Genomic DNA, 26,033 nt, shown 5'->3' on the forward strand with positions numbered 1-26,033 from the left:
CCAGCAACCCCAGGGTAATGCTCTGGGGACACTGGTTCAAATCCCACCATAGCAGATGGTGAAACTTGAATTCAATAAAAACCTGGAATTGAAAGTCTGACGATGACCATGAAACCATTGCTTTTTGTCGTAAGAACCCATCTGGTTCACTAATGCTGTCCTTACCTGGCCTGGCCTACAGACCCACAGCAATGTGGTTTGCTGTTAAATGCTCTACAAACAAGGGGCAATTAGGGATGGGCAATAAATGCTGGCCTAGCCAGTGACGCCCACATCCCATGAAAGAATAAACAAAAAAATAAACTTGTTGATATTCACAGGCGAAGCAATTGTAAAAATTAATCCTCAGGGTGTGGGCATTGTTGGCAAGGCCACATGTGCCCATCCCCAAATGCCCTCAAGAAGGTGCTGTCACAAGGGAGTGGGTTGCTAAGCCACGTTGGAGGATAGGTAAGAGTTGACATTGACAGTGGACATAAAGGTCTGCCCAGCTGAGGACAGCAGGTTCCCTGGAGGACATTAATGAGCCAGAATCCTGATCCCGGCCTTTTTTAATTTCCACCTTTTAAAAAAAAACCGAATTCAAATCCTCATTGTGCCCACGGGTGGGTTTTGACGTCGTCCATCTCTGGAGCACAGGTCCAGTGACATAATCCCTGTGCCACCTTACCCAGTTGGCATGAGGGGAGGGGGTGGTCTCTCGCCAGTCGGATCGGGTGCAGGAGGTTCCTGTATGCTGCCCCAGCGAGGTCTCAGCACCTGCAGGAGAGGGAGAAATAGAGAGAGAGAGAGAGAGAGACAGAACTGGCAAAAATAAAACACAATGTTGTTTGTGGTGGTGTAGGCTCACTCTTTGCCAGGAAAACGCCTTGAATCCTGCATCAGGATTCCTGGAATTTGCATATTGGAATGAAAAAAAAAAGCCAGGGGAGTTTGCAAATCTTTGCCTTCCCCGATTTAATTATTTATTCATCGAATAACCCATCGAATGCAATGCAAGGAAACCCATCACTGAACACCAACTTAAAAAAAAAGTTTATTGAGCACAATGGAATTAGACCCCGCAACAGGTTAAACACCTCAATTGCCGGTTAGCTGGGGGGTTGGCTGCAGAAAATGTCAAAAGCTGGAAAATCCAGTTTTGTTTACTCTTTGCTTTGCGATTTCATTTCTCTCTTTAATTTTTTAATCACCTCCTCCCACCCACCCCACCTCCCACCCCACTCTCTGCTGTGGTGCTGACATACAGAGGATGCGCTTTTCTGTGTAAGTTGAAGCAGTAAGAATCAGCTGGGTATTCAGCCATGGGAAGCATCATTAACCAAGCTCGATCCTACATTAGAACACATGAGCATAAGAAATAGGAGCAGGAGTAGACCATTTGGCTTCTCGGACCAACCCGCCATTCAAATTGATCAAGGCTGAGCTGATTGTGGCCTTCACTCCACTTTCCTGCCTGTCCCCATAACCCTTGGCTCCCTTGTAGATCGAAAATCTGTCTAACTCTGCCTTCCGCCTATTCAGTGACTCAGTCTCCACTGCTCTCTGGGGTAGAGAATTCCAACTAACGACCCTTTGGGGGAAGAAATCCCTCCTCATCGCCATCTTAAATTATTCTGAAATTGGGCCCCCTAGTTCTAGACTCCCCAAGAGGAAACATCCTTTTAGCATCTACCCTGACAAGCCACCTCAGAATCTTATGTGGCCTGGATTTTACGCCCCCCGGTAGATGCAGCGAGTCATTTAAATCTCCATTCAGTTCGGCGGGGCCGTAACACCCTGGCCCATGTTTCGATCAGACCACCTCTCATTCTTCTAAACTCCAATGAGTATAGGCCCAGCCCACTCAACCATTCCTCATAAGACAACTACCTTTATCCTGAGAATCATCCTTGTGAACCTTCTCTGGACTGCCTCCATTGCAAGTATATCCCTCCTTAAATAAGGAGACATAAACTATATGCAATACTCTAATTGTGGTCTCACCAACACCCTGTACAGTTGCAGTAAGACTTCCCTACTTATCTCACTTGCAATAAAGGCCAATATTCCATTTGCCTCCCTAATTACTTGCTGTACATGCGTACTAACTATTTGTGTATGAGGACACCCATATCCCTCTGCGCCACAGCATTCTGTCTTTTCCCTTCATTTAAATCCTGTCCAGGAGCAATCCCTTATCCAGCATTGCCACCACTCAGGATGCTGGTGGTACTGGGGGAAAGGTGGGTGGGGAGCGGTGGGGGTGGAATGAGAGTTAACCCCTAATCGTTTAAAGTCATTCATTTTATTAAGCTCTCCCCCAAACTCCAAATCCTAAAGTACACCCTGTTCTGCCCATTAGGCTGTTCCTCTGCTTCCCTGGATGGGGCTGGGAGGAGGGGCTGGGAGGAGGGGTGGGGTGGGGGGGTGGGGGAAATCTCTGGTTGACCTTTAATCCCACTGCCCCTACCCCCACCAACTCCCCCACTCCCACCCACTCCCCCTCCCCCCACCCAGCTCCACTGCCGACTTCGGTTTATGGGCTCTGCGAACTGTCTGAGTTCGGCTGACTCCACATGAAGCAGAATGTCTGAATCCAGGGCCTGGCCTTTACCTCCAACCCCCATTTCTGTAACCTCCTCCAGTCCTCTGAGATTACAGAGGTCCTCCAATTCCAGCCCATTGCCAATTTTACTCACGTCACCACTGGCAGTTGTGCCTTGAGCTGCCTGGGCTCTAAGCTCTGGAATTCCCTCCCTAAATCTTTCTCTCTCTCTCTGCCCTCTCCCCGCCTCTCCTCTAAGACACTCCTTAAAACCTACCTCTTTGACTAAGTTTTTGGTCACCTGTCCTAATATCTCCTTACGTGGCTCAGTGTCAAACTTTGAGCCCTGAAGAAGAGTCATGTTGGACTCGAAACGTTCACGCTGTTTCTCGTCTCCACCGAAGCTGCCAGACCGATGGGGTTTTCCCAGCACTTCCTGGTTTCATTTCAGATTTCCAGCAACCACAGTATTTTGCTTTAGTCTGTTTGATAACCACTCCTCTGCCCCGGCTTGGGATGTTTTACTACCTTAAGGATGAGGGCCCAGATCTACCTGCCTCTGAAAGGTGGTGCCCTCGGAAGATGTGTTGAGAGACCCCTCGGAAATCCCGAAGCGAGGACTACACAGGAAGTGACTGGGAAAATTTAACTTCCCTTGGTGATTACCCTGTGCCTGGGACACTCTGAAACTCCGATTAAATCAGAGACTTTGGATGGTTCCGACTTACTTAGCAGCACAGTTACTCAGGAAAAGTTAGAAAGATTAAAACCAGTTCTAAATCCTGGGTAACTATACCACTGACACCACACCACCCCAACCCCCAACCCCCTACCCCCTCTCCCCCGACTACCCTCCTGACCATCCCCCAATTACCCCTCCAACCCCTCGACTTATTCCGACCCCTTCCTGAGCGGACTATCCCCCCACCACCCCAACTACAGCCACCTCCTCCACCGCACCCCACACCAACCCCCGACTTCTCACCATAGCTTGTCAAAAGTGGCTGGGACTTTCTAAACTTCCCAGTATGCGGCAGCTAGTGCCGATAAAAAGGGGAATGGCTTCACCGCCACCTGGAAGTTCCCCTTCAAGCCACTCACCACTCTGGCTTGGAAATATATCACCGTTCCTTCACTGTCGCTGGGTCAAAATACTGGAACTCCCTCCCTAACAGCACTGTGGGTGTACCTACGCCACATGGACTGCAGCGGTTCAAGAAGGCAGCTCACCACCACCTTCTCAAGGGCAATTAGGGATGGGCAGTAAATGCTGGCCTAGCCAGCGACGCCCACACCCCGTGAATGAATATTTAAAAAAATTTCCCCCCCCGATGCTCCAGCCCTGCACTGCAGGGAGCCCAGGAGCAGCTACGTTCCACGTTTCTCACAGATCCTGGGCGGAAGTTTGGGTGAGAGATGTGGAGCTCCAGGGTAAGGTATGAAAATGGGAGCAGAGGGCATTCTGACTGTGATTGCCAGCCCACGGAAGATTCAGCCCAATACGTAGATGCAACTTGTTGCCTCAGTGTTTGATGCGCAACTATTGGCCTCAGTGTCTCCACGTTCAGGAGCAGACAACCCAAGCCCCCTCACCTCCAGTAAGGATGGGTTTCAGCTAAGGTCTCTGGTGTCGTCCCATGGACAAGTCACCCTCCAGCACTCAATGTCTAAGTACTCGCTTGACAAGAGTGGTTTTCCCCCCCAGCACCTGAAGGGATCCAACCATGGGTCTGATCCCGAGCGGCTAAAGAAGAGGAGGAGAGAATTATACATGTAGGCCAGGATTTTCCGATCCTGCCAGCAGCGGGCAAAGTCGCCGGCGGAAAAGGAAAATTTGGAGAGCGACCAAAAGTTGCTCGTGATGATGCCTACCAGAAAATCCCGCTGATAGTCTTAAAATTCTTAAAAGAAGCGGTGATTTTAGTCATCGTTGTAGCTGAGATACAAGATAGTCGCTAATAACTCACTCACTTTTCCAGAACCCCTTCATCCAGTTCAGGGTCATGGGGAGTCAGAGCCTATTCCAACAGGCAATGGGCATGGTACACCCAAGACAGAGCACCAGTCCATCACAGGGCACACACTAAGGGGCAATTTAACCATAGCCCATCCAGCTAACCAGCACATCTTTGGACGGTGGGAAGAAACTAAGGCACCCCCGTAGAAACCCATATGGGGGTGAATGTGCAAACTCCACGCAGACAGACACCCGAGGTCAGGATCGAACCCGGGTTCAGTGGACCTGTGAGGCAGCAGCACTAACTACTGAGCCACAGTGTCGCCAGTCACTAATAACTCCAGGAGGGAATTCAGGAGAAACCTCTTCACCTAGAGAGCGGTGAGAATGTGGAACTCTCTACCACAGGGACTGGTTGAGGCAAGGAGCAAAGATGCATTTGCTGGGAAACTAGATAAACAAACGAGGGTGAAAGGAACAGAAGCCTAAGATGAGGGGTGAGATGAAGAGGGCTGGGAGGAGGCCGGTGTGGAGCATTAACGCCGACGTGGATGTGTTGTACGGAATGGCCTGTATCTGCTGGTAGTAGAGCCATTGTAATTCTCTGTAACAGCTCCCTGTGAAGTGATTAAGGAGGTGGGGTCTGTTTTAATTTGTGGTTCCTTTTAAGCTCTGATCCTGCCAGCTTTATTTGTGGAAAAGCCTGCTTTGTACTGCAGTGTGGGCTGAATCAGTGAAGCATGAGCCCATTTGACAAATTGCAGAGAAGCATGACCAGAGGTCACCATGTCATGTAAGCACTGCTCTTCATATCCTTCAAGCCCAGACTGGCAACCGAAACCAATAGCTATAACCGGACGCCAAACTGTTTACAGCAGCGATGTTGTGTCTTAGTACAAGAAGGAATATTACCCCGCATGCTGGCAGTCTAAAATCTAAAAAAACAAGAAAATCCTGGGGATACTCGATCAACAGGTCAGGGAGCTTTAGTGATGAGTTAACATTTCAGGTCAATTTGTCAAGACTGGGAATAGTTAGAAATGCATTAGGCTTTAGAGCGATTGAAAGGGAGGAGGGTGGGGAATAAAAACAAAAGGGAAGGTCTGTGATAGGTTGGAAGGCTAGGAGGGATTCAGTGAGAGAAGGGATAATGGCGCAAGGCCAAAGGGAGTGGTAATGGGGCAAGCGAAGAAACAAATAGTGTCTAGAGGAGGCATGAATACATAATCGTGAACAATCTACCTTAGTTACCCAGAGGGTAGTGTGAATGTGGAGCTTGTTACCACAAGGGGTATTTGAGGAAAGAGAATTTAGGGAAAGCTACAGACACACAGAAGTGAGAAAGGAATAGAAAGATATGTTGGTGGGTTACACCCATCCTCCTCTAGGTCGGTGTGATAGCCGTCTGTTTCTCCTTTGAATGAACCAGTCCTCATCCACCACCACCCTCCTCTGCCTGGCTGAACTTGTTCTCATGTCGAGCATATTCTCTTTTAACTCTGTGCACTTCCCCCGAATAAATGGATCCTAGCTGGGCCTAATTTTTGAGGGATATGTGTAACATTCTCTCTTCCGGCCCTATCTGTGCCCCCTGGCTCACCTCGTTTTTTCCAGTACATTGATGATTGTATGGATGCTGTTTCCTGCTCTCGCCCTGAACTGGAAAATTTCATCCACTTTGTTTCCAATTTGCACACTTCCCTTTTCATCACACAGTCCTCTCCCCTTCCCTTCCTTGAATTTTCTGTCTCCATTTCTCGGGATAAGCTAACGATGAATACGCAGTGGAAGCCTGCTGATTCACACAGATATCCCAGGTCCTGTAAAGAGCTCTATTCCATTCTCCCAGCTTCTCGATTTCTGTCACATCTGCTCTGATGATACAACCTTCCATACCAATACTTCCGATATGTCCTCCTTTCTCCTCAGTCTAGGGTTTTCCCTCCCCTGTGATTGACATGACTCTCCACTGTGTCCGTTCCATTTCCTGCACTTCTGTTCCCACCCCTCCCAAAACCATGATAGCATTCTGAAGGAACCGCTCTTTCCATGACACCCTGGTCCACTCCTCAGTCACCCTCTCCCTTCCCTCCGGCACCTTTCCATGCAAGCGCAGGAGATGCTAAGCCCGGCCTTTTACCTCCCTTTTCCTCACCCTCTAAGGCTCTAAACACGCCTTCCAGGTGAAACAGTGATTCACTTCTAACTCTTTCAATGTAGCGTACTGTATTCCCTGTTCGTGATGTGGTCTCCTCTACACTGGGGTGACCAAAAACAGACTGGGTGGCCGCTTTGTGGAACGCCTCTGTTCAGTCTGCAAGCGTGGCCCCGATCTCCTGGATGCTTGTCATTTTAATTTTTCACATTGCTCTCACACTAACATCTCTGTCCTCGGCCTGCTGAACTGTTCCAGTGAATTCAATGGAAGCTTGAGGAGCAGCACCTCATTTTTTTTTTGATTAATCACTTTACAGCCTTTTGGGCTCAACATTGAGTTCAACAATTTCAGTCTGTAACCTCTTTGCCCATTTTGTTCCCTTTATCTTTCTTGCTTTTGCTTTTATATCTCTCTTGCTTTTCCCTGTGTTTTCGTTTTCGGGGGGCAGTTGCTCATGATTCCGCCATTTACACCTCCTCTAGTCAAATCTTTTGTTTCTTTACTCACCATTCCCTTTATCCTTGCACCATCATGGCAATTGTCATTCAGTCTCTCCTGCCCTCCAACCTATCGCGTGTTAATGCTGAATCTGTGCTGCAGTGGAATACATGCTTTAAGTTGGTAATTAACCACAGCCACCCCTGTTTGGGGAAGGATTAGGCAATCATTGCATGCATATATTAACCAGTTGGCTCTGGGTGTCTGGGAGGAAGTGGGAGACTCTGTGACTTTCCTTTGCTGTTTTGGAAATAAACCTGTTTTAAGGTACAGGCTAGCTTTAGACTCATTCTTCCCCAAAGTACAATTATTGGATTTAACGTCACAGACTTTCCCTTTTGTCCTCTTCTCCACCCTCTCTACTTTCACTTGTTCAAAACCCATTACGTCTCTAACTTTTCCCAGTTCTGATGAAAGGCCATCGACCCGAAACATTAGCTCTGCTTCTATCTCCACAGATACTGCCAGATCTTCAGATTTACTTCCGGCCTTTTCTCTTTCCTTTTGTACTTAAGGCAACTGGAACCCTTACATGCTCCATTTAAAGGACCTCAGTGTCAGTCCTGGCCTATTGGATAGCTCATTTGTCAATCGTATAGTCGAGGATTCAAGTCCCACTTCGGAGCCCTGAGCACGAAACCTAGGTTGACGCTCTAGTGCAGTACAGAGGGAGCGCTGCACTGTCGAAGGTGCTGCCTTTTGGATGAGAAGTTAAACCGGGGCCCCGTCTGCCCTCTCAGGTGGACATAAAAGATCTCGCAGCCGCTATTCTCAAGAAGAGCCAGGGAGTTCCCCTCGGTAACTTCGCCGATGTTTATCCCTCAATCAACTGACATCATCTGCTCATTAACATATTGCTGTTTGTGGCAGATTGCTGTGTGCAAACTGGCTGCCACCCTTCCAACATTACAACTGTGACTACACTTCAAGAAGTCCGTCATTGGCTGTAAAGCATTTTGGGATGTCCTGAGGTTGGGGAGATGAGATCTTTTCTGTGCAGCAAGTTGTTATGATTCGTAGCACCCTGCCTGAAAGGGTGGTTGGTGGATTATAGGGTTGCCAACCCTCCAGGATTTCCCTGGAGTCTCCAGGGATTCAAGGTTAACCTCCTAGACACTGCTGTGAGCAACCTGTAAAAGAAAATGTTCATTAGTATCGCTGAAAAAGACATTTTGTTGAAGCTTTTAGTCTAGCCCTTATCAGGACAATCACAAGAATACCAATGTCAGGGGAAGCAACAACTTTATACCATATGGGAACAGAGTGCTGATTAGTTGGTAAGTGGACTCTGATTGGTGGGGGTGGTGCTATGGAGAATGCACCAGTTAATCGCGACTAACAGTTAACTGCCAAGCATTGTTTGGAATCTACCAATCAGAATCCTCTTACCAACCAATCAGCATTCTCTCCTCACGCAGTATAAAGTTATATTTTCCCTGACATTGGTATTCTTGCAGTTGTCCTAATGAGTGCAAGGCAAAAAGCTTCGACAAAATGTCTTTTTTCAGCAATACTCAAGTTCTGTACTACTAAATGAGCAAAATGTTCTTTGTTAAATAATTTCTTTCAAACAGAGGGGAAGTTTGTTGGACAAGACCAGGTAGTGGTTTCAGAGGTCATGTGGTGAAACCTCCAGGATAACACCTAACCAAAGTTGGCCACCCGCCTGCTGGAAGTCATTTTAATAGTAACTATCAAAAGAAAATTGGAAAATACTTGAAAAGGAGAAATTTGTAAGGTTGTAGGTAAAGATCAAGGGTCGTGAAGCTAATCAGGCAGCTCTTTCAAAGAGGCAGCACAATAGCGGTGGGCTGAATGTCCTCCTCTTCTACATCATTCTGTCAAGTATGTTCTCTTTTATTAAGCTGCATTGAGGAAGCGGGTAATTGGCGACCATAGTCGACTAAAATGGTGTTGGGTGAACATTTATCCTGGTGCATGAAGCCCCTGTGACAAAAGGGAAAGTGCTCTGCTCTAGGCTGAAATGACAAAGTGATGACAATTATTGACTGAAAAGTGATTGATCACCCAGTCCCATCACGGGTCAGGGAGCCCCGTGAGAGATAAAATATGGAGTAAAATTGATTATGCTCAGGTCCTTTCCACACTAGGGTTCTGGTGTAAATTGACGCACCCTCAGGACAGACCCTATATTGAAAACTTCCCGACTTTGGCAAAGACCCGGTTGGTAAGCACACTGCTTGATGAGGTGCCGGGCCCAACTGAGCTTTCTGTGTACAGGACAAAGCTGGGCAATTTTCCACATTGCTGGGTAGATGCCGGTGTTGTAGCTGTACTGGAACAGCTTGACTAGGGGTATAGCAAGTTCTGGAGCACAAGTCTTCAGTACTATTATCTGAATATTTTCAGGGTCCATAGCCTTTGCAGTATCCAGTGCCTTCAGCCATTTCTTGATATCACATGAAGTGAATTGAATTGGCTGAAGACTGACATCTGTGATGCTGGGGACCTCCGGAGGAGGCCGAGATGGATCATCCACTCTGCACTTCTGGCTGAAGATTCTTGAAAACGCTTCAGCCTTATCTTTTGCACTGATGTGCTGGGCTCCCCTTTCATTGAGGATGGGGATATTTGTGGAGCATCATCCTCCAATGAGTTGTTTAATTGTCCACGACCATTGACGACTGGATGTGGCAGGACTGCAGAGCTTAGATCTGATCCGTTGGTTGTGGGATCGCTTAACTCTGTCTATCACTTGCTGCTGATGCTGTTTGGCATGCAAGTAGTCCTGTTTTATAGCTTCACCAGTTGGCACCTCATTTTTAGGTATGCCAGGTGCTGCTCCTGGCATGCCCTCCTGCACTCTTCATTGAACCATGGTTGATCCCCTGGCTTTATGGTAATGGTAGAGTGCCAAGGCATGAGGTTACAGATTGTGTTTGAGTACAATTCTGCTGCTGCTGATGGCCCACAGCACCTCATGGATGCCCAGTCTTGAGTTGCTTGATCTGTTTGAAATCTAACCCATTTAGCACGATGTTAGTGCCACACAACACGATGGAGGGTGTCCTCAATGTGAAGACGGTACTTTGTCTCCACGAGGACTATGCGGTGGTCATTCCTACTGATACCATCATGGACAGATGCATCTGCGGCAGGCAGTTTGGTGAGGATGAGCTCAAGCGTGTTTAGGTACATAAGTCATTGAAGATGGCAGGACAAGTTGAGAGTGTGATTAATGAAGCATACAATATCCTAGGCTTTTATAATAGTGGCATAGAGTACAAAAGAAAGGATGTTATGTTAAACCTTTATAAAACACTGGTTCAGCCTTAACTGGAGTATTGTGTACAGTTCTGGGGCACCGCAATTTCGGAAGGATGTGAAGGCATCAGAGAGAGTGCAGAAAAGATTCAGGAGAACAGTTCCAGGGACAAGGAGCTTCAGTTACTTGGTTGTATTGGAGAAGCTAGGCCTGTTCTCCTTGGGGGAAAAGAAAGTTGAGAGGAGATTTGATAGAGGTATTCCAAACATGAGGGGTCTGGACATAGATAGGGAGAAGCTGTTCCCATTGGTGGAAGGATCGAGAACCAGAGGACAGCAATTTAAGGTAATTGACAAAAAGAGCGAAGGTGACATGAGGAAAAACTTTTTTTATACAGCGAGTGGTTAGGATCTAGAAAGCACTGCCTGAGAATATGGCGGAGGCAGATTCAATCATGGCTTTCAAAAGAGAATTGGAATATTGTCTGAAGAGGAAAAATGTGCAGGGCTATGGGAATAAGGTGGGGGAGTGGCACATGGTGCCTTGCTCTTGCAGAGAGCTGGTACAGACATGATGGGCCAAATGGCTTCCTTCTGTGCTGTAACCATTCTATGATTCTAAGGGCTAATTGTTCAGCAACCGGGTTATGGTGATTGAAGAGTTAATGCTTCAGTAGCTGTGTTAGGAGTGATCGAGAGGTTAACTGTTTAGTAGCGGTGCTGGGGTGAACAAAGGGTTAATGGTTTGATAACAGAATTGAGCTATTTGGAGGGTTAATCATTCAGCCATTGGCTGGGGAACATTTCTTTAGAATGTGACTGAATTGTATTTTTTTTTCTATCATTGACGTTTTATTTTTCACCAGACCTCATGCTCCTCAGGCACCAGAGTTCAGGAGCGACCTGATGGGAGCATCTGAGCTCTGTACACTCTCACCTCAAGCCATGCTCGATCAGCTTCCCTGACCCCAGCTGCCCTGTGCCTGCTTCCACTCCCTCACATCTGCCTGTTGTTTGTTAGCCTTGACTTGTGAGTGTTGCCAAATATTTAATCGGAGCGGGTTGTGAATGAGCCTGCCTGATCCACTCCATCCGCTGCACATGGAAGGAATCCAAATGACAGATGGAGAAGTTTAATGCCCTTCGTACACAAACTCAGTGAAGCAGTGTACTTCTCAAACAGCTGTGCACACAGTCTCTCTCTGTCTGATGTATATATAATATGCTGATCCTCCTTCTGTATATACAGCTCCAGTCTCACTGATATATAATACACTGACTCTCCCTCTGTATATACAGCTCCAGTCTCACTGATATATAATATACTGACCCTCCCTCTGTATATACAGCTCCAATCTCTCTGATATATAATACACTGACTCTCCCTCTGTATATACAGCTCCAATCACTGATATATAATACACTGACTCTCCCTCTGTATATACAGCTCCAATCTCACTGATATATAATATACTGAACCTCCCTCTGTATATACAGCTCCAATCTCACTGATATATAATATACTGACCCTCCCCCTGTATATACAGCTCCAATCTCACTGATATATAATATACTGACCCTCCCTCTGTATATACAGCTCCAATCTCACTGATATATAATATACTGACTCTCCCTCTGTATATACAGCTCCAATCTCACTGATATATAATATACTGACCCTCCCTCTGTATATACAGCTCCAGTCTCACTGATATATAATACACTGACCCTCCTTCTGATTATATACAGCTCCACTCACTGACATATAATATACTGACCATCCCTCTGTATATACAGCTCCAATCTCACTGATATATAATATACTGACTCTCCCTCTGTATATACAGCTCCAATCTCACTGATATATAATATACTGTCCCTCCCTCTGTATATACAGCTCCAATCTCACTGATATATAATATACTGACTCTCCCTCTGTATATACAGCTCCAATCTCACTGATATATAATATACTGACCCTCCCTCTGTATATACAGCTCCAATCTCACTGATATATAATACACTGACTCTCCCTCTGTATATACAGCTCCACTCACTGACATATAATATACTGACCCTCCTTCTGATTATATACAGCTCCAATCTCACTGATATATAATATACTGACCATCCCTCTGTATACACAGCTCCAATCTCTCTGATATATAATATACTGACCCTCCCTCTGTATATACAGCTCCTCTCACTGATATATAATATGCTGAGCCTCCCTCTGTATATACAGCTCCAATCTCTCTGATATGCAGCATACTGAGTCTCCCTCCATATGTACAGATCCACATTGATACATAACATACTAAGCCTCCCACTGAATGTATAGCTCCAATCTGCCTGCTACAGGGCACAAAATAATGATCCTGAAAGCAATGTTTAGGTCAAATAAAATCCAAAAAAAAAGTGTGATGGAATACTCTCCACTTGCCTGGATGGGTGTAGCTCCAACAACACTCAAGAAGCTCGACACCATCCAGGACGAAGTAGCCCGCTTGATTGGCACCCCATCCACCAACTTAAACATTTACTTCCTCCACCACGACACATGATGGTAGCAGTGTTTACCATCTACAAGATGCACTGCAGCAACTCATTGACAGCACCTTCCAATCACGTGACCTATACCACCGAGAAGGACAAGGAGTGCAGTTGCAGGGGAACACCACCACCTCCAAGCTCCACACCAATCTGACTTGCAACTACATCACCGTTCCTTCACTGTCGCTGAGTCAAAATCCTGAAACTCCCTCCCCAACAGCACTGTGGGTGTCCCTTCATCACAGGGGCTGCAGCAGTTCATGAAGGCAGCTCCGCATCACCTTCTCAAGGGCAATTAGGGATGGGCAATAAATGCTGGTCTTGCCAGTGATGCTCACATCCCGTGAAAGAATAAAAGAAAAACATGGCTCTGCTGGACTTAAGCACAGAATACATAATGATCCTTGGAGGAAATCTTCCTTGCAGAATGACAGCTCTGGGGCTTCTGGCTAAAGCAACCCAGTGTGCTGGCAGAGGTGAAGACCAATGATAGGAACTCACTCATTCAGTATCTTCTCATTCCCATCACCTGTGGAAGAGGTCTAAATGAGTGTGCTGCACACATTCAGGCCAGTTATAGGAACATTGGACTTAGGTGCAGGAGGCGGCCATTCAGCCTCTGGAGCCTGCTCCTTCATTCAATAAGATCATGGTTGTGGTCTCAACTCCACTTTGCCCTCTGCCCCTCCATAACCCTTGACTTCCTTGTCGATCAAAAATCTAACTCAGCCTTGAATAAATTCAATGATCCAGCCTCCACTGCCCTCTGAGAGAAAAAATTTCACCGCATCTCCATCTGAAAATGGAGACCTCTTCTTCTTAAACAGCATTGTCTAGAGGGGAGACAGTGATGTAGCAATAATGGGCTTAAGCACTGAGCATGTAATGCTGTACATAGTCACTGAACTAGTAATCCAGAAGCCCAGGCTAATTCTCTGGGGACATGGGTACAAATCCTGCCATCGCAGCTTGGTGGAATTTAAATTCAATTAATAAAAGTGAATAAATCTGGAATTGAAAGTTAGTCTCGGTAACAGTGACCATGAAACCATTGTCAATTGTCATGAACACCCATCTGGTTCACTAATGTCCCGTAGAGAAGGAAATCTTCCATCCTTACATGGTCTGGCCCACATGCGAATCCAGACCCGCAGAAATGGCCCTCTGAAACGGTGATGATAAGCCACTCGGTTCAAGGGCAAATAGGGATGGGCAACAAATGCTGGCCTTGCCAGTGAAGCCCACATCCCATGAAAGAATAAATAGATAAAAAGTTTTAGTCACCCCCACAAGTGGAAACATCCTCCTGTTATCTATTTTGTCAAGTCTCCTCAGGATCTGATATGTTTCAATAAGATCACCTCTCATTCTTCTAAACTCCAATGGCTGTAGGCCCAACCTGTTCAACCTTTCTTCATAAGATAAGCCCTTCATCACAGGAGTGAGTCCATGTGAACTTTCTCTAAATTGCTCCTAACACTAATTATATCTTTTTTTCAAATAAGGGGACCAAAAATGTACATAGTATTCCAGGTGTGGTCTCACCACAGCTGCACCCTACATTTATATTCCATTCCCCTTGCAATAAACACCAACTTTCATTACAAACATATGAACATACGAAATAGGAGCAGGAGAAGGCCATTCGGCCCCCTGAGCCTGCTCTGCTATTCAATAAGATCATGGCTGATCTGTTTGTATCCCAACATTCCCATCTATCTCTGATAACCTTTGATCCCCTTGCCTAACAAGAATCTATCTATCTCCACCTTAAAGGTATTCAATGACCCCGCCTCCACCACCTTCTGAGGCAGAGAATTCCAAAGTGGCACAACCCTCTGAGAGAAAAAATTCTCCTCATCTCTGTCCTGAAAGGGCAGCCCCTAATTTTAAAACAGTGACCTCTAGTTCTGGACTCACCCACAAGAGCAAACATCATTTCGATGTCCACCTTGTCAAGGCCATTCGGGATCTTATATACTTCAATCAAATCACCCCTCACTCTTCTAAACCTCCAGTGGCAACAAGCTCAGCCTGTCCAACACGTCCTAGTAAGACAACCCACTCATTCCAGGTATCAATCTAGTAAACCTCCTCTGAACCACCTCTAATGCATTTACATCCTTCGTTAAAAAAGGAAAGCAAAACTGCACACAGTATTCGAGATTCCATTTGTCTCCCTAATCACTTGCTGTACCTGTATCCTAACTTTTTGTGACTCATGCACTACCCCTTTTCCACAATAGTAATCAGGGTTCTGTCATAGGGCCCCGATTTCCACATTAAAGGGGCCTGTCACCTATTACAGGCAGGTGCTTTGGACACACAGCAACCGGTCTCTTTAGAAAGGGATGCCTATGCCTTGTTGCTGGTGATAAGGCTGTGGGCCCCATTGCAGGTTCTGTAATGTCCCGGCATCGCAGTGAAAAGCAACATTACCATCGTTCCGAGAGCAGATGGAAGGGGAACTGAGCAGGGCTTCCCTCTCCGAGTCTGAATCAATAGGTTGACAGCCGGGCTAGGGTGGTGCCTTTGTTGCACTGAGCACAGTGTCAAAGACTTACACAGGAGGAGCTTCCTTTGGACAGCCATCCCTGTTGTCACACCAACAACAACTGGCATCTATACAGCACCTTTACCATATTACATATGTCCCAAGACACTTTTGTTAAGGAACAAAATTTGACACTGAGCCATATAAAGAGATATTATAAGACAGCTTGGTCAAAGTTGTGGATTTTAGAGCGTCTTAAAGGAGGTGAGAGAGTTGGAGGGGCTTAGAGACGGAATTGAGAATTTAGGGCCCGGGCAGCTGACATCACGCCCACCAATGGTGGAGTGGTGGAAGTGGGCGATGGACAAGAGGTCAGACTCGGAGGAACGCAGATGTCTCACTGAGCTGTTGCCAAGAGAATCTAGGAAGCTGGTGATTTCAGTCAGTGCCAAACCTTTGGCGCTTTAACAATCCCCTTTTCTCTTCTGACTAGACCATGAGGGCACGGGAATCAGCCGCTCCCAGAGCATTGCCACCTCCATTGCCCGGGGTGCCCTGCACAGGAGCTGCCAGGGCCGTAACGAACTCAGGCGGCACACCATAGCCAACGGCATTGACTATGACATGGTAAGTGCGACCGAGGGAGTGCGGTAGTAACATAAAAACAGGAGGAGGCCATTCAGCCCCTTGAGCCTGTTCCACCATTCAATAAAATCATGGCTCATCTGCAGCCTCGCTCCATATACTTCCCTTTGGCTCTTATCCCATAACACCTTTGGTTGTCAAAAAACTATCAACCTCAGTTTTAAAACTAACAATTGATCTAGTACCAATTGCTGACTGGGAAAGGGAGTCCCAAACTTCCGCCACTCTTTGTGTTTAGCAACGTTTCCTAATTTCACTCCTGATTTTTACACTACACCCACCCTCCCCACTCCAGACCGACATCAACTCATGGGAATAGTTTACTTCTATCCACCTTATCTGTTCACATAATATCTTGAAAATTTTGATCAAATCAGCCCTAAACCTTCTAAATTCTACAGAATACATCCCTAGTTTGTGTAATGTACTCTCTTAATCTAACCTCTTGGTCCAGGTAGCATTCTGGTGAATCTATGCTGCACTCCCTCTGAGGTCGAGACATTCTTCCTAAGACGCGGTGCTCAGAACTGCTTACAGTTACTCCAGGTCCGATCTAGCCTGACTCTTACCCCCTAGGATTCTAGTCTTCTAGAGATAAAGACGAGCATGCCATTGCGCTTATTGATTATTTTCTGTATCGGTTCATGACATTCATGTAACATGCCAATATCCCTTTATATAACTTTCGCCCCCAATTATTGCCATGTTTCCTCCGTTGCATTGTTTTTCCCATTACCCTGATTCTCCCATTGTGATGCTCTGTTCCCATAACCCCGCTTTCCCTCCATTTCTCTCCTCTTCCACCATTACCCTGCTCTCCCCCATTATCCTGCTCTCCCCCATTACCCTGCTCTCCCCCATTACCCTGCTCTCCCCCCCATTACTCCGCTCTCCCCCTTATCCTGCTCTCCCCCATTACCCTGCTCTCCCCCATTACCCCGCTCTCCCCCATTACCCCGCTCTCCCCCATTACCCCGCTCTCCCCCATTACCCTGCTCTCCCCCATTACCCTGCTCTCCCCCATTACCCCGCTCTCCCCCATTACCCCGCTCTCCCCATTACCCTGCTCTCCCCCATTACCCTGCTCTCCCCCATTACCCTGCTCTCCCCTATTACCCCGCTCTCCCCCATTACCACGCTCTCCCCCATTACCCTGCTCTCCCCCATTACCCTGCTCTCCCCCATTACCCCGCTCTCCATTACCCCGCTCTCCCCATTACCCTGCTCTCCCCCATTACCCTGCTCTCCCCCATTACCGCGCTCTCCCCCATTACCCCGCTCTCCCCATTAACCTGCTCTCCCCATTACCCTGCTCTTCCCATTACCCCACTCTCCTCCATTACCCTGCTCTCCCCCATTACCCCGCTCTCCCCCATTACCCTGCTCTCCCCCATTACCCTGCTCTCCCCCATTACCCCGCTCTCCCCCATTACCCCGCTCTCCCCATTACCCTGCTCTCCCCCATTACCCTGCTCTCCCCCATTACCCTGCTCTCCCCCATTATCCCGCTCTCCCCCATTACCACGCTCTCCCCCATTACCCTGCTCTCCCCCATTACCCTGCTCTCCCCCATTACCCCGCTCTCCATTACCCCGCTCTCCCCATTACCCTGCTCTCCCCCATTACCCTGCTCTCCCCCATTACCCCGCTCTCCCCCATTACCCCGCTCTCCCCATTAACCTGCTCTCCCCATTACCCTGCTCTCCCCATTACCCCGCTCTCCTCCATTACCCTGCTCTCCCCCATTACCCCGCTCTCCCTCCAGTTCCCTGCTCTCCCCTATTACCCTGCTCTCCCCCATTACCCTGCTCTCGCCCATTACCCTGCTCTCCCCCATTACCCCGCTCTCCCCCATAATGCCGCTCTCCCCCATTACCCTGCTCTCCCCCATTACCCTGCTCTCCCCTATTACCCTGCTCTCCCCCATTACCCTGCTCTCCCCCATTACCCCGCTCTCCCCCATTACCCCGCTCTCCCCCATTACCCTGCTCTCCCCCATTACCCTGCTCTCCCCATTACCCTGATCTCCCCCATTACCCTGCTCTCCCCATTACCCTGCTCTCCCCCATTACCCTGCTCTCCCCCATTACCCTGATCTCCCCCATTACCCTGCTCTCCCCCATTACCCTGCTCTCCCCCATTACCTTGCTCTCCCCCATTACCCTGCTCTCCCCATTACCCTGCTCTCCCCCATTACCCCGCTCTCCCCCATTACCCTGATCTCCCCCATTACCCTGCTCTCCCCCATTACCCTGCTCTCCCCATTACCCCGCTCTCCCCCATTACCCTGCTCTCCCCCATTACCCCGCTCCCCCCATTACCCTGCTCTCCCCCATTACCCTGCTCTCCCCATTATCCTGCTCTCCCCCATTACCCCGCTCTCCCCCATTACCCCACTCCCCCTCATTACCCTGCTCTCCCCCATTACCCCGCTCTCCCCCATTACCCCGCTCCCCCTCATTACCCTGCTCTCCCCCATTACCCCGCTCTCCCCCATTACCTCGCTCTCCCCCATTACCCTGCTTTCCCCATTACCCTGCCCTCATCCACTACCCCACTCACCCCCATTACCCCACTCACCCCCCATTACCCCACTCTCCTCCATTACCCTGCTCTTCCCCCATAATGCTGCTGTCCCCCATTACCCTGCTCTCCCTCCAGTTCCCCACTCTCTCCCATTACCCCACTCACCCCCCATTACCCCACTCTCCCTCCATTACCCTGCTCTCCCTGCATTACCTTGTTCTCCCTCAGTTATGGTCCTCTGCCCTCATTACCCTGCTTAGCACCACCCCCCTATCCCTGCCCCCCCCATCACCGAAGTCCTCAGCCCGTGCCTGTGAAGGGTTACCGATAAGATTGAACAAGGATATGAAACAGTCCAATGTGGAAGACGCTAGTGACAACAGGACCTCCAATGTGGGCACGTTGGCCTGTCAAATCCCTCCAGGCAACGACGCACTCTCCTGTGGCGTCTGCCTATGATGCCTGAGGGGAATTCTGGATGAGGTATCCCAGGGAACAAGGTCATCCATCCAGTTGGCTGCTAATTAGACCGAGTCCTAATGAAGTCCTATGGGAGCAGAGCCAGACACTCTGACAGCTGCAACACAAGGGCATCCTCCCTCCCTCTCTCTCTCTCTCTACACTGTCGGAGAAAGCAAGGAAATTATTCCACAAATCTAAAAGAGCAACAGTAATTTGTCACAAACACATGCTGGGCCGGTGGGATTTACAAGGCCTCAGATTTATAGAGGTCATTAGGATGAAGGTTGCCATGGAGATGAGAGAAGAGCTCAGCCTGCCAGGACCACCACCCACCAACCACCACCCCCCACCCCACCCACCCCCAACCCCACCACCAAATTAATATTTAAGTTTGTTTAAAGCTTTCACAGCCCTTGTTTTGAATTCCGTCCGCCTGTATCATTCTGTTTGCGGCCTGTCGAATTTTTATTCATTAATGTGATGTGAACGTTGCTGGCAAGGACTTTGACCCAGCAACAGTGAAGGAACGGTGATATAGTTTCAAGTCAGGATTGTGACTATCTGAGAGACAACACCTCTGACTGTGCAGTACTCCCTCAGCACTGCTCCTTGAACAGTGCAGCGCTCCCTCAGTACTGCCCCTCCAACAGTGCAGCACTCCCTCAGTACTGACCCTCTGACAGTGTAGCTCTCCCTCAGTACTGACCCTCTGACAGTGCAGCACTCCCTCAGTACTGACCCTCTGACAGTGCAGCACTCCCTCAGTACTGACCCTCTGACAGTGCAGCACTCCCTCAGTACTGACCCTCTGACAGTGCAGCACTCCCTCAGTACTGACCCTCTGACAGTGCAGCACTCCCTCAGTACTGACCCTCTGACAGTGCAGCACTCCCTCAGTACTGACCCTCTGACAGTGCAGCACTCCCTCAGTACTGCCCCTCCAACAGTGCAGCACTCCCTCAGTATTGACCCTCTGACAGTGCAGCACTCCCTCAGTACTGCCCCTCCAACAGTGCAGCGCTCCCTCAGTACACCTCCTGCGACAGTCCAGCACTCCCTCAGTAGTGCCCCTCCAATAATGCAGTGCTCCTAGTACTGCACAGAAAGTGTCAGCCTTGATGACACATTCAAGTCTCTAGAGTGGGACTTAAGTCAAAATTTTCTGAGGCTGGGGGTGAGAGTCAGACCCGTTGACATCACATCGTGGGCAAGGAGAGAGGTGGGAAATTGTGTAAGAGAGAACTTGTACCTCTCTAACACCTTATATGGCCACCAGATGTCCCAAAGCTCTTTATAGCCAATGAAACCTAGTCACTGATGTAACAAAACTATCTGAGCACTGAAGAGGAAATTCTGACCCATTCAGCAGATTTGACTTCAATTGGATATACTTGAACATGAATTGAAGCAGGAACAGCATTCAGAACTGAATAAGTAGTGAATCAGACTGAAACAAAGAAACTCTCAGCTAATGATCATCACATTCACAAACAATGAACAAAGCTTCTTTCCGTGTGCAGGACTGCTGCTCTCTGGAGGCTCAGATTATACTGCAGTTACAGGAACAGCTTCTGTGCCAGCTGATCTACACTGGACACCATCTCCTCCATACGCCAACTACAAGAGAAATGCAGTGAACAGGGTATAACTATTTCGTAGATCTCAATAAGGCATTCAACACTGTCAACAGAGCAGAACTCTACAAGATTTTGGGGAAAATTGGCTGCCCACCAAAGCTCTTCCATCTGATCTGCTCTTTCCATGACAGCATGTTCGATGGCTCCACTTCCGACAGTTTCAGAGTGAAGAATGGAGTGAAACAGGGTCGTGTCCTAGCCCCCACTCTGCTTGGCATCTTCTTCTCTGTGCTCCTGACCTTTGCCTTCCCTGCAGGCATGGAAGGAGTCCACTTGCACACTGGATCAGATGGCAAGCTCTACTATAATCCATCAAGACTGAAAATGAAGATAAAAACACATTGCGTCCTGATCAGTGAACTCCTCTAAACTGATGATGCTGCGCTCGGCACCCACACAGAAACTCAGCCACAAGGAGTCATGGACTGTGTCTCCCATCAGCCTCAAGAAAACCGTGGCCACGGGACAAGGTGTTGCATCTCTGCCCCCCCGATCACTAAATAACACCCCATTGGAAGTGGTTAGCAAACTCTCGGTTGCATGGTGGCCTAAGGTCTATAAGGCCTGTGTTCTCAGCACCTTGCTGTATGGACAACTTACAGCCACTAGCAAAAGAAGCTCAACAATATCCATCTTTGCTGCCTGCGGTATATCCTAACAGGACAAAATCAGGATTGCGGCAGCCCCCTCAAACTCAGAGCTCCAAAGTGTGTTAGCACTCATCAGACAGAGGCAGGCTTAGGTGGACCAGGTGGTGCTGTCATGGAAGGAGCAGATCAGATCAGGATGAAGATGGTCGTATACCCAAGGACTTTCTCTATGGTGAGGTAGCTGGAGCCAGATGACCAGTAGGGTCCCAAAGCTCCACTTCAAGGATGCCAGCAGAATCATGTATCCAAAGGGCAGGTTCAGGGAGATGGACCGTGCTCTCCCTCAGCTGGTATAATGACCCATGTCAGCTACTACTATTGCTCCTCATCAACATCCCAACATTAATTCCTTGTGGCTGCATCAAGATGTCAGTTATAGCTCATTGGGTAGCACTTTCCCCTCTGGATCAGAAGTCCAGGAGTTCAACTCCCACTCCAGCAATCTGAGCACAAAATCTATGCTGTTGAATGTGTTATCTTGTGAATGAGATTCACTCCACATGACATCAAGAAATGGCTGATGGCACTGGATCCTGCAAATGCTATGGGCCTTGACAACATTCCTGGCAGTAGTACTGAAGACTTGTGCTCTGCCACTAGCCGCACCCCTAGTCAAGCTGTTCCAGGACACTACTGGCATCTGAGCAGCAATGTGGAAAATTGCCCAGGTGTGTCCTGTACACAAAAAGCAGGACAAATCCAATCTTGCCAATTACTGCCCGATCAGTCTACTCTCCATCATCAGTAAAGTGACGGGAGGTGTTGTAGACAGTGCTATCAAGAGGCAATTACTCAGCAATAACCTTCTCACTGACACTTTGTTTGAGTTCCGCAAGGACAATTAGCTCCTGACCTCATTACGGCCTTGGTCCAAAGAAGGACAAAAGAGCTGAACTCAAGGGAAGAGGTGTGAGTGACTGTCCTTGACATCAAGGCAGCAGTTGTCTGAGTATGGCATCAAAAAACCCTGGGAAAATTGGATTCAGTGAGAATCAGACTCTCCACTGTTTGGAGTCTTGCCTAGCACAAAAGAAGATGGCTGTGGCTTTGAAAGGTCAATTATCTCAGTTCCAAGGCGCCACTGCAGGAGTTCCTCAGGGTAGTGTCCTCAGCCTAACCATCTTCAGCTGCTTCATCAATGACCTTCAGTCCACATAAGGTCAGAAGTGGGGATGTTTGCTGATCATCATGGCATATTCTGTAACATTCACAACTCCCCAGATACTGAAGCAGTCCTTGTTTATATGCAGCAAGACCTGGACAGGTTGACAAGTGGTAAGTAACATCCGCACCATACAAATTTCAAGCAGTGAACATCTACAACAAGAGATAATTTAAGCATCGCACCTTGTCATTCAATGGCATTACCATCACTGAATCCCCAACCATCAACATCCTGGGGGCATTGACCAGAAACTGAACTGGACCAGCCATATAAATACTGTGGCTACAAGAGCAGATCAGAGGCTGGGAATCCTGCGGCGAGTAACTCGCTTCCTGACTCCCCAAAGCCTGTCCACCATCTACAAGGCACAAGTCAGGAGTGTGATGGAATACTCCCCACTTTCCTGGCTGAGTGCAGCTCCAACAACACTCAAGAAGCTTGACACCATCCAGGACAAAGCACGGCGCCTGATTGGCACCACATCTACAAACATTCACTCCCTCCAGCAGTGTGTAACATCTACGGGATCCACTGCAGGAATTCATCAAGGCTCCTTCAGCAGCATCTTCCAAACCCACAACCACTACAGTCTAGAGGGACAAGGGCGGCAAATAGATGGGAACACCACCACCTGGAAATTCCCCTCCAAGCCACTCACTATCCTGACTTGGAAATATATCGCCGTTCTTTCACTGTGGCTGGGTCAAAATCCTGGAACTCCCTCCCTAACAGCACTGTGGGTGTACCTACAACACATGGACTGCAGCGGTTCAAGAAGGCGGCTCACCACCACCTTCTCAAGGGCAAATTGGGATGCTCAATAAATTCTGGCCCAGCTAGTGAACTCCACATTCCGCAAAAATATAAAAACAACTCAATCCCCATCCGATCTCTCAGGTAGGTATTAAGGATTGACAAAAAACAGGGGCGTTCTCCCTGGTGTCCTGGTCAATATTTACCCCTCAAATAATGCCTGGAAACAAATTATCTGGTAACATCTGGCTGTGTGCAATTTGGCTGCCATGTTTTCCACAGTGCAACAGTGACTACATATCAAAAAGCAATCCCTGGCCTGTTTAGGATGTTTGGAGGTTGTGTGCTGGTGCGATAAAGTGCAAGTTCTTCCCAGATGACTCATTCAGCTGGTAGGAGTCACTTCAATCACAAATGCAAGAAAAAAAGCTCTAATTTTGCATGCAGGAGCTAGTTTTATGGAAAGCAACTCTTCCTGGTAAAACTATATATTGTGCAATAGCTGGCACATTCCTGGTTAGTGCTGTGGTTTTCCTCATGTCCACTATAGCTCCATACCTGCACCACACATCAGGAAGTATTAGCATCTTAAAGGAGGAGGGAGAGGGAGGCAGAGAGGTTTAGGGAGGGCATTCCAGAGATTATACTCCAGGCAGCTGAAGGTACCAGTGGTGGAATGGTAAAAATCCAGGATGCATAAAGGCTAGGATTGGAAGATGATCTTAGAGGGTTGCAGGGGTGGGAGAGATTATAGAGATAGGGAGGGCAGCGGGATCGGAGGGCAGGGGTGGGGGTGCGTGGTTTGAGGCAACGGAAGATGAAATTTCTTAGATTGTATTTAGACAAAGTATATTTGGAGCCTAATGGAGGAACTGTTAACACTCTCAAAATGGGTGGGCAGTATGAATAAATGGCCCAGGCTGTAACAAGCTGCCGCATGGAGTGCTTTTCTCTCCCTTTGTCTCTCCACAGTTGAAGCAGATGAAGGAGCTGGAGCGTGAGCGTGATGCCCTCTTGCACGGGCTGGAGGTGGTTGAGCAGGCACGGGACTGGTACCATCAGCAGATCCACACTGTGCACCAGAGGCAGAAGCATGTCAGGCAGGGCTTCGGAAGCAAGGTGAGTTCTGACATGGCCGTAGCTAGTGCCGCCTGACTGCTGGGCGCAGAGAATTCCTCCCTCTCCCACCGTCACCACCCCGCTGCACCAACCCAACTCTGCCTCTGTGCCATTTCATGCAGCACCCAGTTACATGGCTTCACTCAATATCGGCAGAGCCAGCCTATGGCCTGGCAGCTGCATTCCAATCCTCAAATCAGAGTCAGATCATCCTGGAGCATGGATCCCCGGGTCCTGGCTCTAAATTCCGGGTTACTATCCAGTACTAATGGCCAGTGGGTGTAGCTACCTCCTATTCCTACCTCCCCAACCCCACCACCACTCCCATATGGGCCACCGGAGCCCCCACTTTATATGACTATTAATGCCCGGCATAAAGTTGGGGGGTGGTGGGGGGGTGGGGGGAGTGTTCACATCACAGCCTGTCAGACCGGTAATCAGCCTTTTTTTTATTCATTGGATGTGGGCATCACTGGCTCGGCCAGCATTTTTTGCCCATCCCTAATTGCCCTCACTCAGAGAGCATTTTTAAGTGTCAACCACATTGCTGTGGGTCTGGTGTCACACATAGGCCACACCAGGTAAGGATGGCAGATTTCCTTCCCTAAAGGAGGGTATTCATGAAGCAGGTGGGTTTTTTACAACATTCAGCAATGGATTCATGGTCATCATTAGGCTTTTAATTCCAGATTTTTATTGAATTCAATTTTAACCGTCTGCCATGGTGGGATTTGAACTCAAGTCCCTAGAGCATTACACTGGGTCTCTGGAATACTAGTCCAGTAACAATACCATTATGCCACTGCCTGTGAGTCCTTCCACTATCTCACACTGTTTCCAAGGGAACTGTACAAAGTGACACGGTATCAGTGAGGAGATTGGGATTTGAGTTCAGTGTATCACTGGGTGGCTGAACATTTCCTACTTGTCCACTTTATGAAAGGGCCTGAATAATCATGTCAGGGCCCCGTGCCCTTTCTCACACAACTTAATTTCCAACCATATGTGGGTGACCATGTCATTCAGGCATTATATAAGATTGACAACCTGATGGTGTCATAATAATGACCCAATGATGTTATGTTAACAGCCGGTTGGTGTCATAATGATAACATTCAATCACTTGATAGTACAGAATTAGAATATTGCTGAAAAGTGAGACAGATTGCCGAAGCTTTTAGTCTAGCACCCATCAGGACAAACACAAGAATACCAAATTTCAAACGATCACAACAATACTACAGGGGTATAAGGGTTGACAAGTTGATTGGTTGAGAAGTCGACTCTGTTTGGCTGAGGCGTTGCTAAGGTGAAAGCAACGGGGAAACATGCTCCCCAAGCTCCCTGGTAATTCAAAAAAGGCACAAGGCTTGACCATATTCCTTTTGTTTGCAGGGAAGTGCCCCTGAGTATAAATGGATGTCAATTCTAGCTTGGCTGAACCAATTAAATAGCACATTCCTTCGTTGTCTGTAATAGGCAGAATACAGACCGTACTCAATCAGCACGTGTTTGCAAAACCCAAAACAAAATGTCTATTGTTAGATGTGATTCCGTGATTGGGCAGCACTTGCTGAACAATCCTAAGTGCGCTAATAGTTACACTGACAACCAAATTAAGATATTCAGTCGAGCTTGTAACATGGCTCATTTACGCTTGCTAG

At 48.1% G+C, this 26,033-nt stretch overlaps 1 protein-coding gene across 1 annotated transcript in view; it reads left to right on the forward strand.

Moving 5' to 3' along the window:
* The window catches only part of LOC144695572 (suppressor APC domain-containing protein 2-like), a 60,548-nt gene that overhangs the window by 27,371 nt on the left and 7,144 nt on the right, over nucleotides 1–26,033 (forward strand). Inside the window, exons 2-3 of the mRNA XM_078566458.1 lie at nucleotides 15,906–16,039; nucleotides 24,223–24,369. Coding sequence (XP_078422584.1) covers nucleotides 15,906–16,039; nucleotides 24,223–24,369 — 281 coding nt within the window. The remainder of the gene's footprint in view (nucleotides 1–15,905; nucleotides 16,040–24,222; nucleotides 24,370–26,033) is intronic.

Source organism: Cetorhinus maximus, chromosome 21, assembly GCF_964194155.1.
Source record: "Cetorhinus maximus chromosome 21, sCetMax3.hap1.1, whole genome shotgun sequence".
NCBI lineage: Eukaryota > Metazoa > Chordata > Chondrichthyes > Lamniformes > Cetorhinidae > Cetorhinus > Cetorhinus maximus.